We start from the raw sequence: 12,959 nt of genomic DNA, 5'->3' as shown, positions 1-12,959 counted from the left end.
ATCTACAAACTTAGTAAATAAACTTTGTTATGCCATATATTATATCTGCTAGTGCTGACTAATCCTGCAGGTTTTTCAGTTCTGAGATGTATCGCAAATTTGAAATGTAAAAATTCTTTGACACCCATATTTGCATGTTGGCATGGATATGACAACTCGTGGAACTTCAGCAGTGTCTGGATTTTCCTTCTCTTTGAGGGCTATTTTGATGAGCTGACTATTGGTTGGGAATCAGTTCTGTTTCTTACAGTGCCACTAGTTCACTGCAGGTCTTTACATAAATCATTTAATCTCCATTTCGTTTCACTTCTCCTAACTTAAAAAGAGAATATAGAGGTGTTTGTATGCACATATATGCACGTATATATGTGTATGTGTACACATATATATGTACATATATCGAAGTGATAATTGGCAAGTATTTTTTAGTATTAGATACAAAGACTGAGATTTATTATTGGCATTTGCAAGTAAGAAAGAATATTATCAAACTTCAGGGCTTACTGACCTTATGGAAAACTTCTCACCTGCATTCTCTGAAAATGCTCATTATTCAGCAATAGTCTAATTTCTGTGATAACATGCTTTTGTACTCAGATTGCTTGCCTGACAGGTAGACTGTATTGTATTTGAACTCATGACTGCATTCTCAGTTTGGATGGAGGTCCTTTTAATCTGGAATTGAATCATATAGGAGTCCTGAACTTGGAGGTTCGTGTAACTATACCAGTCTCCCAGTTTCTGTACCTGTTGCTAATCAGTCTGCAGCTTTAGTAATCTCAAATCATATATAATTAATTAATTAGGTTATTTAATTGATAATTTTTATGTGGACAGGTAATCTCACCTCAGCGCATTCCTGCCACTGTAACTCCTACCTTACTGATGTCCCCAATGGTGTTCACTCAGCCCACACCTGCTGCACCAAAAGCCAATGAAAGTGGGCTGTTAGCAGCATCAAACCAAGAACCTGCTGCCAGCTCTGCTAACCTTCTCCTACCACTGCAAACCCCAGAGCCACCTGTGATCACCAGCAGCTCAGTGACAAAGATGCAGCTGCAGGAAACACTTCTACACCTGATCCAGGTAAAGTGCCAAGAGTTCTACTTCAATTTAAACCTTTATTCCCATTTTAATATAAGCATCTGGTCACTTAAGCACCTGGTCATCTGAAGAGTTGTATTCATCTGTTTAGAGACTAAGGGGGTAATTAAGTATGTGCTGGAATTGTGCTTTTTATTGCTGTGTTAATTGAGCACTATTCCATAGACCAGGGAGGTAATAGCCTCTTCTTGCATACTGCTAGCTTAAATGCACTGTGATTAGTCAATGTAGTTTGAGATTAGGAAGAGATGATACAATTGAAGGAAAAGAATAAAAATGACTGAAAGCTTCAAAAGGCTGTCCTGAGAGCTGGAAAGATACCTGTTGAATTTCTAGCAAAGTAAAGGTTGGTTATCGTAGCAGGCAAATACTTCAAAGAGGCATGCTAGCAGCAAGAGCAACTCAGATGGGAAATGTGAGCAACTTTAAAATACAGGTTAACATGTTTATAAGTAACAACATGCTAGTTTAATCTGTTCTATGTACTTCTCTACTTGAAATGCTAAAATTCCTCTTGCTAGAATTATTCGAGCTTAAATCTGAGAAAGCATTAACAGCATATAGGACATTATTGTTTCCTGGTCTGTGATTATATGAATGATTATGATTTTTTTTTTTCAGTAACTTGCTCTGAACTTAATACCTGAAGAGTGGAGGTTGAGACTGTAGAATTAAAGAACTGGCTATAGTACATAATGAATGGAGGCACAGGTTGAAGTGTCTAATTTGTAGGCCAAACTATGCCTGTAAGGCTTGGCAATACGATGTGTCTTTATTGGAATGCTGAAGTGACTCATATAAAATGAAGTTTAAATTATAGACCTAGAAATAAAACAATGTCTAAAAGACACTAGATGTTCTTCTCCTTTTCCTCTTTATTTTTATGTTGGATTTAAAAATAAAAGTATCGTAGTATTCTGTCTTATGTACATGGAATATCTGGATAGTAGGAAAACTGTGTACAAAATTGAAAAGGAGACTACTTGTGAAAGAAAACTAGATTCTGTGCTCTGAAATTATATTTGTAAAATGCATTTTCAGTCCCGCTGTTCTTGATGACAGCTAGGATTAACTGTGTTACCTGGAAATCATTTACTGCTTAATAACATGATGCTGATTGCTAGTTTCTTAGCTAGCATTTTCAGTTATATAACACTACAATCTCAGTTGCTCCTGGTTTTCCTCAAGGACTGCCCTGATTTTAATTATCTTCATATGTTTACGTAAGCTACTTAAGACACTTTTTCTTAATGTGAGTTTGCCAGTTCTTGAAAAAACTGGTCTTCTAAAGAGGAAAGTGAAACGTGCAGCAGAGCCAAAGGAGCAGTTCGTGGTAGGAGCATTAAGTCTAAAATAATTAAACAGTCTAATGGTGATAGGACAAGGGCTTACGGATTTAAACTAAAAGAAGGGAATTTTATGTGAGATGTTAGAAAGTAATTTGTTACTCAGAGAGCAGTGAGGCCCTGGCCACGCTGCCCAGAAAAGATGTGGGTGCCCCATCCCTGCAGGTGGTCAGGACCAGGTTGGATGGGTGGCAGCCCTCCCTCTGGGATGGGGTTGGAATTGGATGAACTTGAAGTTACTTCAAGCCCAAGGTGTTCTGTGATAAACAAGATAGAAGTGTTTGTCCAGGTAGGATTTAGCATAGGAGCAAAACCCAAAGTGTTCCACTGTTCCTTCAGAGACGCTTGTAATGATCAGTGAACTAATGGAAGAAATTTAAGGGAACTGTTAGGTAAATGGGGGCAAAGAGAATAAATTACAGGATTATATCATGGAATCCTCAGAGTTGGTAGGGACCCTTAAAGATCATCTTGTCCAACTCCCTTGCAATGAACAGGGGCGTCAGATCAGGTTGCTCTGAGCTGTATTCTTTGCAGTATCATGCAAGAGCAGTGTAGTCAAGATAAATCAATGTGAGTTTAGAAACTTTATTTTCTGTCTATCCATTACTACTTATAGAGTTGTGCTTCCCATCCAGTTATATATTACGTTCAAGCCATAGAATGTATGTTTGTACAGGAAATAGCCCTTCTGCTGTGTGCTTCTTAAGACAGAGCAAGGTTGAAAAGTATTTTGTCTGTGAAATGAAAAAAGAACCTTATCTGTGTACTCAAGAATGTCTCCTTTGTAGTAACAATTGTTTTGTTTTTCAGAACGACGACAACTTCTTAAACATTATTTATGAAGCGTATCTCTTCAGTGTGAGAAAGGCAGCAATGAAGAAATCCATGTGAAAGATGTTTTGGTGGTTTAAAAAAAAAAAAAAAAAACAACGAAATTTTACTTCCTGAATCCCAGGAAAAAAAGGCTTCCAAATTTTCAACTAATGTTACACTTAAAGAAATGAATGGTCTTGGGTGCTTTGCATACACACAGAATTTGCTTGTTAGCAAGTGGGTGGAAATGGATTGTGCCTTCAGGGAGAGGAGTGTCGCAATGCTGAAGACTTAATCGCAAAATATTTTTCGTAGACTGGCCCATACTTAGAATTGGTTTTCCTGCATAAAGTCACCGTTCTCAGAGTTCAGTTTCGTTTTTGACTTACAGCATGGTTGTTCATTGACTGGGTGCGTTTCCTCCAATATCACGTGCGACTTCCACGATGAACGATGCCCGTTTTTGACCACATGGTGGCAATGTTGGACTTTTTTTTAGGAAAGTGAAAATCGGTGAAATTTTGGAACTGAAAGTCTTAGGTAAACTGTTATGTCACCTTACTTAGTTGTCTGCAGAGAGACTTAGAAGAAATGTCATGACTATCCCCCAAAATTTTGTAGAGAAATCTTTTTCTATTTTAACAGAAATATTTTTAGCTAGCTGTAGAACTCTGCAGGTGTTTTGATGAACTAGGGGGGAGGGTTTTGTTTGTGAATGTACTTGCTATCAGCATAGCTTTGGGGTGGCACTGGATTCATGTTTCTATTACTCCAGATCCAATCTGCATTACTGTAAGCAACATGCAGCTTTGTTAAGGGGGAGGCTACCTGATGTAAAAGTTCTATTAAGTTGGTTTTTTTTTTTTTAAGTGTGGTTTTTTGTTTTTTTTTTTTTTTTTTTTCTGGAGCACAGTGGTTTCATGGATCCATTTCTAAAGAAAATAAAATGGATAGTCCCTACTTTGTGGTGTTTTCATTTTATTTTACAGTGGACTATATATATAGAATTGCTGGGATCAGTTGTATTTCTGTGACTTTAAAATGTTCTTACGCTGGGCAGAAGAGACATTAATGAGATTAGAATCATAGAATCATAGAATCACCAAGGTTGGAAAAGACCTTCAAGATCATCCAGTCCAACCGTCCACCTATTCCCAGTAGCTCCCACTAAACCATGTCCCTCAACACAACGTCCAGCCTTAAATAAGTGGCTGAAAGAAATTTTCTCTATATTTTCATCAGCATCTCCTGCTTAAGTGCAAGTTTGCCACAGTTTAGGAATCACAAGTTGTTGCTGAGGAGATACTTCCTTTATGGCTGCAGAGAGTCTGGCCTGTAATGCACAAATGAGTATACACTTGTCTGGGCGGGCTATAGATGTAGGTATGTAGGCATAGCTCACCTGCCTCAGCTGTGAGGGAAAGGTTCTTCAGTGTAAATAGGGGCATACGTTTCAATTAGCGTAGTTCTAACTATTTATATAGTTACCCCCACTCCCCATATATATGGCCTTTGGGGAGGGATAATAGCATTGCTCACATTCCTTGGGCAAATTTGTAAACAAACAAGCAAAAAAAAAGTGAGGAACTACTTGTTTTATACACAAGTGAGTAATCCCAAGAGATTTGTGCCTACCAAACTGCTGGACTTTTCCTACACAAAGTTGCTCATAGAGAGCAAGTTGTGTTCTTGTTCCATTTGTTACCAAATTGGGTTCCCTGAAAAGAATGTGTTGCACAGGTAGAAAGACCTTAAAGGCAGCAAGACCTAATTCTAATTTCTTCTCTGCTGTGAAAGAAGTTGGAATCTGCACAAAGGAGTGTGTATGAAATGAAATACATGCAAAATGTCTGTGACTCTGGATTATCTGTGAGAGTACAATTCAGAAATGATGGGGCTGCATAGTTATGACCTAATTTGACATGTAGAACCTTCTATAACTGGTGGGTAAAGATAATCCCTGAGTATCTCTGACTGTGTCTGTGATTGATTGGTTTTCTAGTCATGGGAGAAACATTTATATTTGAAAAAAGCAAAAAAAAAACAAAACAAAACAAAAAACCCTTCACAAATCTGATGCACGAATTTTAAGAACATCCTTACTTATTGCTTTTCAGAATAACATCACTTTAAAAAGGTGTATTTCTAAAAAAATATCTGTTAACTCTTGATGCACATGGCAACGGTAATATTGGCACCGTGTCAACAAGCTGAAGCATATCTTAAAGCAGACAAGAGTAAAGTTAATTCCAGGTTTCTTCTCACTGCTCTCTTTCTGAGTTACTGCTATACCATGTAACGCCAACAGAGCTGTTTTTCTCTCATCCTCAGAGCTCTAGGGAGTGTCTGAGACTGGGTAGTGTACACTTGCCTTTTGGGTGTTTATAAGGGTACTTTGTAAGGGAGCTGCCATTTTAGTTGACTACCAACAGTAACAGAGTAGAACAGAAAGAAACGCTCTGAATTCTAAGACAACAGAGGAAAGAATAAAAAGTATTGACAAAACTGAATTGCAGTCAAATTTGTTGTTCAGCTTTTTATTTTAGATGACAAAATCAGCTTCTTAGGGACATTTGGGAGCTGGAGGCTGAACTTTGGTTCTGTGCTATGCTGAAGAGAGAAGTGCTTGCCTTATTCTCTCTTCTTTCTGCTGTAAACTGAAGAGTCCATTACAGAAAGACACTTTTTCAGAAATACAGCCAGAACCTTCCAGTACCATGGAAAAGCTGCAGGATCCTCACGCAGTGATGAAAACTTACATTATTCTGCCTCATAGCCTTTTATCAGCTGGGGCTGTCTCTTTAGGCAGTCAGATCTGTGCATGACACCAGAATGTTTATGTCAGGTTTTATAGATCCTTACCTTGAAACTAGAGTGGTTCTGAACACTCAGGTTCCCAGGTTGTTTGCCACAGTTGTAAGACACCACTAGCATTACTTTTAATTAAGGCATTTCCACAGTATCTCCGTGTATTTTTTTTTTCTTTGATGTGTTTTATCTAATATACTGCTAAGTTTTCTTCTCTCTTTTTCCCAGTAGAGTAAATATGTTGGGAGTTGGTACTTCGCAAGAATTTCCAGTGTTGCAGCAGTGCTTTACACATTAATCCCAGTCTCGGCATTGAATTGATACTAGATTTCAGAGTGTTTCCACTTCAGTACTGTTTGCTTTCTTACAAAACTCCATTCCTATTGAACCAGAGAGATAAGTCAGTCAAATACTGAAACATAATCTCTAACTAATTCTGCCCGTGTTTATCATGGAAACCCATAATATTCTGTGAAGTCATCCAAACCTTTCCTTGGGCCATTTTCACAGAAAATTCAAATCCTTAATTTGATTTTCATTCATTAGCTCTCATTGCTCCTCTGTCTGTGCTTCCTTGTTGTTGCTGCAAAGGGGATAATTAAAACTGTACAACAAAATAAAAATTTTCCAGGAGCAGCATGAAGCTGAATAGGCAGGATGCTTCATCTCCTCTGACAGCCTGTTCACAATGTGTTGAGCTTTGAATTTCAGTCATAAGTGCAGTAGAATTCTAGATAACTCAGTCCCTTTAGGATATTAAAAACCATAGTTAATATTTTAGCAAACTTGGAGATCTTTGCTGGGGAAAAGATGAGATTAAAAGACATTTTTCATCAAGCATTTGAGGCTCTAATGTTGAAAATGTTATGAGAAGGCAGCAGCTTTACCCCGAGGGATTCCTGAAACCTAGAGAAAAGATAAAATTCCAGTCTTGAAAGTGAATAATGCACTAAAAAATTAATCCTCAGTCAACATATTATAGACTTTACTGTTCATCCTGACTAAGGACTTTTAAGAGCCTCATATGACTTCTGGCCTTTTCCAAACTGCTATGGTTATCCATAACAAGCTTGTTCTGACCTCTGGGCATGAATCTGCACTGAGCAGAACTGGGAATAAAGGAGGAAGTTTGGGCATGTATAAACAGGAGGAAATGTGATCCTGCAAGACACAGATGAAGAAACAAAGACTGTGGCTTTATAAACACTTTAAGCTGGCTGTAGAGGCAGACTGGCCCCTACCCACACTTAGACTGGTGTGGGCTTGTGCAGCTTTCCTTCCTTTTCCCAATATATTTCTTTTCACTTGGACTAAGACAGGTTCATAGTAACCTGGACCTGTTTATCCACAATGCATTTTAAGACTCTCTCCACACCAATGCTGCTTTAAATCTAGATCAGTTTGGCGAGCAGCAGTGCAGGTACCTGCACTGGTGAGACAAGGGGGTAAATGTACTCATAGAATCACTGAAGCTTTTCAGTTGGAGCTACCTGGTAAACTCCCCTGCAATCAACAGGAACACCCACATGTAGATCAGGTTGCTCAGAGCCCCGTTCAGCACAACCTTGGGTGTCTCCAGAGATGGGGCATCCACCACCTCTCTGGGCAACCTGTGCCCCGGTAGAGGACACACTGAGTCACACCTCAGGGTATGATGAGGGCTGACAGCTCTCCTGCTTGCTGCCCAGCTGCTGATGGAGTCAGTGTGAGAAGAGCAGACCTACATATAAATCATGGGTGGGGTCTGCAGAGAAGAGAGTGAAGCAGGAGGACTGAGCTGATCTATTGCTTTAAGCTGACTTCAGCTTTTGTGAAACTTAGCAAAATGCCTCTTTACTTCATACTCACAAGATATCACAAAGATCAAAACGTGATTTCACTGCTGTGCCCTGCTTTGGTTGTATGTGGAGGTCCATGCGAGTGTCTGCAATAGCTCTACTAAGGATAAGCATTGTTCATGAGGTTAATCTCTCTGTAGAGGCAATGGAAAGACGGGATTGTCTTGAGGGCAAGCCTGAGCACAGACCTAACTTGGCCTGGGAGATTAGACTGACCGATCTAATGTTAGCTTGTGCAAGCACCTTCCCCAGCACCACCACCATCTTGTGTTGAAACTGCTGACCATAAAGGCAGCCCTTACTTTTCCTCACAAAACAGCAGATGCTTGGGTGAACGAGTTGGTATATACAATAGGAAGACACTGTATGTGTTTTAAAGGCAGCAATCTCAGACAAGAAATTAAAAAAAAAGAAACATTTTTGAGACTGAGCCACGAATAAAAATCCTTTTTATTATATTTGGACACAGAAAGTCAAGCAAGCTCTGAGTTCAGGACAATGTGTGTGCACTAACAACGTTAGTCAAAATAGGCAGAAAAAAAGAAAATGCTCAGATCATGTGGACAAAAGCCAAAAGAAATAGAAAGGATCACAACTCATTTTACTACTAGTATGATAGTGGTTCACTTTCAAACGATGAAGGAACCAAGGCTCTACAGGTGCTACCCTGCCTACAGAGGGATGCTGAATGTTGGCTGGATCCTACACAGTTATTAATTCCTTTCTTGCCCACATATTGCCAGCCTGCATCATAGGCCCATCAGCTGAGTGCAGAACTCCCGTGCTTTCTCTTGAACACTGCTGGTATGCATCTCTTTTACAGCAAAGAGCTTTGGGTACAGCTATCAGTACCACATTTCTTCACCTGATATCTGAAATCTACTTATGAAACCTATGAAATAATGATAGATATTATGTCTCTACCAAAAGATACAACTCTGTGGTTTTCTCCAGCACTTGCCTGTAAATACTACAGATAGAAGGAGAGCAGGAAGGAACGTGCATACTCCTGGCAGCACTCCCAGCGCAGGGCTGGGGACAGAAGCTCTGTCTTCTTTCATTTTTACTGCTGCTTAGCAGCCTGGATCACTAACGGCCTCCTCCTTTCCCCTTAGAGCAGTAGCCCCAGACCTACCACTTAGCAGAAGTGCCTGCATTTCTCATTCCTCTAAGAAAGCGCTATTTTGGTTTTTTTGGATTTTTTTTTTTTTTTTAATGCTTGGGTATTTACTGGGCCAGTCCTGCACTTGCTATCCTCTCCTCTGGAGCTGTGGCCAAGTGTTGGAATTAGAGGATCAGCCAGGTTGGAGAATCACAGCCTGTTTCTGGGATCTTGTGCTTAACGCTTAGTGTTTGGCAACAGGGTAGAAATACACAATCTGCTGTTTGTCCCTGCTGTCTCACCCTCTTGGGATCCACTGTCTCCATATTTCTCTATCTGAAGACCCAAACCCAGTGCTTCCAGTTCTGTTTCCTACCCCAGCCACAGTTCCTGTAATCTCCACCTCCTTTTCCTCCAAAGCAGCTGATCACAGGGGGATGTTTGCCCACATCTTCCATGTGAGCAATCACAAGTGCTCACTCTGTGCTACTTTCAGATGGATCACATCCCACTAAAAACGTGTCCTGCATCTTAGGAATGTCTCAGCAGTATTGGTAGAACTGATCAGAGAAAGACTGGTGATTACTGTAACAAATGAAATCGTTATCTTTGAAAAAAGTCCCTGCAGGAATCATAAAGGAGGTTTGTCAAGGGAAGGTTAGAAGGAATGAGCGGAAATGCAAGGAAGATCAAAGATCTCCAGTTAACTCCCTTGACTGACAGTTATGTATGCTGGCAATATGCTCAAAAAAATGCACTGAACTCTTTGGAATGACAGTGAATTATAAACAGAAGGGTAAGCTGGGAATTTTCAGCTCACCTGTGGGACAGAAGTGGGTGTGAAAATTGGAAAAGGATGAAGGGAGATGGAAAAGCACAGATGAAACTCAATTTCATCCAGGAAAACTTTCACTCCATTGTATTAAAGGAGAAATTTGAAGGTTACAGTTCAGAAGAGACACGAACTAAGCTAATCCCTCACTGCAGGGGGCTGTTAAATCCAGCAGTTGAAAGTTCTTCAGTGCAAAGTGCCCTGAAGCAGCCAGGTAACCAAAGGTGAAGACAGTGAGCGCTTATCTCTGAGCCATCAGCAGGCAGCTGAAACAGAGCAGGCACTGCAAAGCAGAGCACTTCACAAGTGCTGTGCATACTTTGAAGGAATCAGCTACCAAAATGAGAAGAATTCAAATACCAGCTTAAGAGGTGACACAAGGAGGAAGGTTGTGATTTCTTCACGTCACAGCATAACAACATGCTTAATAACACGGGCACTGAGGAAGCAGGTCTGAATATGGGGATGGTGGGATGGGGAAGACTGAGTACAGAACAAAGGGACACAAAACTTCTGGTCAATACTGATGGAAATATCCAAATAATTTTCCAGGACGCTATTTCTGATCAAGCAGATTTCATTCACAGTTGCAATGGTGGGCCTCCTGCAAGCAGGAGTGCACACAGAAAACAGCGTTACATCTTTTATTCCCTATTGCCCGACCCTTATCTCTTTCTCCCCTGGTTCCTCATTGGCTGAGTACTGCAGGTTCACACTCTTCTGCTACGCTTCACTGATCACACAAGTACCCAGTAAACACAAATCCTTGCCATCCCAACACAAATTTCTTAATTAGTTAATTCCTTTCTAACAATTGCTCTCTCAACACCTGGCCATTGCTTTCAGACACCTGCTTTGCAATTCAAACATAAACATCAACCTCTTAATTAATTATCCTCCAGCATTTGTTCCCTTCACACTTGGTCACTGTGTTGATCACTTGTTTGTCCATGCACACAGATAAGCTTGGAAGGAGGATAGAGGGGAGTATCTTGGAGCCTGCCTGTGACATCCTAACAGAGTGGGACATTCCCACAGAGTGGGACAGTCCTGCTTTGTGTAAAGGCCTTGGCTCCTTGAAAGCTTGTTTAGAACACTCAAAATCTATTGCAGCTTTGTGAGAAAGAGTTTGTCACATAATTCAGTAATTATGTTTCTAAAATATGTTACTAATACATATATGGTATTTCTACTTTTCACATCAGCTACTTCTAAGGACAAGCTACAGAATACAAACACTTTATGTTCTACTTCTTCAGACCAATTGCCCTTTCCAGTATCCAATGCAGAAACAACTTCCCACAATTCCGCCTTTTATTTATTTATTTATTTATTTTTACAATGTTGATTTCTGCAATTCTTTTCTAAGGTATGATTTTAAAGCCTTCTTCACTTTCTTTGTTCTCCATTTCTTCTAGTACCATCATTTTATCCAAGTACAGTAGCGGCTCCATTATGGTTTGCTTCAGCAGCGCAGTTTCAATTAATCGCTGTACCAGCCCCCTCACGCAGGGGATAATACAGCAACCGATGGCCACCAGGATTCCTGCTACTACAATCAAGGAAGTAAATATGGACACAATCATCCCTTTCCATTTGCCAAACCAGGACTCCAACCACCCAGTGATAGAAGTATTTATTCCTGAGTTTTCTGCCAATTCATCAGCAAGAGTAGTAAGCCCCTGTAGTGCTTCAGTTACTGTGCCATCTGGGGCTGTGTTATTAGGGATGAAGGGGCAACAACGAGTGCCTAACATTACACACACACACACCCTTTCTCAGCTAATATATTTAGGGCGATCCTATTTTCCCAGGCCATCCTACTTGTAGCATCCAATTGTTCTGTAATTCTCTTTACTGCCTCCTTGGTATAGTTTATACCTGTACAGTTTATCTCTGTTGATTGTAATAGATGTAGTTTATCCACTCTACATTTTTGTAAATTGTCACCCACCAGAACAGTGACTCAAATCCTGCAGCAATTTGATTTCTAGTCTTAAATTCATTCCATCGTTAGAAATACTTGGAATGGCCCTTCCCAGTCAGGTTGCAGCTTTGTCTCCTTCCAGGTCTGGATCAGGACCCAGTCTCCAGCTTGGAATGGATAAATTGGAAATTCCAGAGGTGGTGTTTGTGCTAACAGTCCTCAGATCCTGAGAGATGATAGTGAGGAAGACAATCCGAGTACATAGTTTTTAAGAAACATATCTTTAGTTTCAAACTGTGGTATCTCATTTTTCTTTCCTAGAAATGGTAAAATGGTAACTCAAATAACATTTCATATGGAGAAACCCCCACATCCTTTCTTGGTGCTGTCCAGATTCAGAGAAGTACTAGAGGCAAGCACTTGGTCCAAAGGAGTTGAGTCTCTAGGACCAACTTAGTCAGATGTTTCTTTATCGTCTGATTCATTTTCTCCTTTTCCTGATGGCGATGAATGCCAGGGGGTGTGAAGTTCTGTAAAATCTACTTGGATACTTTGGAATGGTCAAGTTCCCAGCTCTCTCCCCCCTTCAGGTTGATTTCTAATAGCCTTATTATTTACTTTCTGGCATACACACCCCCTACAGACCTGTTTACCAGAGTATATATCCCTATGCTTACATATTTCCACAGAACACCATCACACAGAGTTTGCACTCCCCAATGACTCCCTTTATGCAAGATGATTAAAATTTCTCTTGTCACTGCCTTGTTCAATACTTCTCTCCCACCCACCTTCCCTCGGACTCCGTGGCCCCTAAGTTCCTAAAGGTTTCCTTTTCTTTTTCACTGAATATCTGTTTTGGGGAGAGGTGATACCTCAGGCACAAGATAATTCATAATAATTGTTGATTGTCAAGCAGCCTCATAGGCTGCTTTATATGCTGCTTGGTTACCTTGGGCAATAATCGAATTCCCTTTCTGATGCCCTTTGACACACACTATTGCAGTTTCAGTGGGTAGCAGTAAATTTTCTAGATCTTGTCTGATTGGTTCTCATGAAGCAATTCCTTTCCTTTACTGTTGATTAATCCTCGTTCCTCCCACATTTTTCCAAAAGTGTGTACCTCTCCATACGCATACCTGGAATCAGTATATATGGTTCCCTCCTCTCCTTTAAGGAGATGAAG

General features: G+C 40.2%; 1 protein-coding gene across 1 annotated transcript in view; it reads left to right on the top strand.

Annotated features, from left to right (window-relative positions):
* Positions 1 to 4,175, top strand: part of DCP1B (decapping mRNA 1B) — a 42,051-nt gene extending 37,876 nt beyond the window's left edge. Inside the window, exons 8-9 of the mRNA XM_042889414.1 lie at positions 838 to 1,086; positions 3,264 to 4,175. Of these exons, the coding sequence (XP_042745348.1) occupies positions 838 to 1,086; positions 3,264 to 3,344 (330 nt within the window). The 3' untranslated portion in view covers positions 3,345 to 4,175. The remainder of the gene's footprint in view (positions 1 to 837; positions 1,087 to 3,263) is intronic.
* The last annotated feature ends 8,784 nt before the right edge of the window (positions 4,176 to 12,959 follow it).

This window comes from Lagopus leucura, unplaced genomic scaffold, assembly GCF_019238085.1.
Source record: "Lagopus leucura isolate 7727_CA_CO unplaced genomic scaffold, USGS_WTPT01 Super-Scaffold_100159, whole genome shotgun sequence".
Taxonomy (NCBI): domain Eukaryota; kingdom Metazoa; phylum Chordata; class Aves; order Galliformes; family Phasianidae; genus Lagopus; species Lagopus leucura.
Note: the sequence above shows the minus strand (reverse complement) of the source record. Positions and strands in the feature narration are given on the sequence as shown.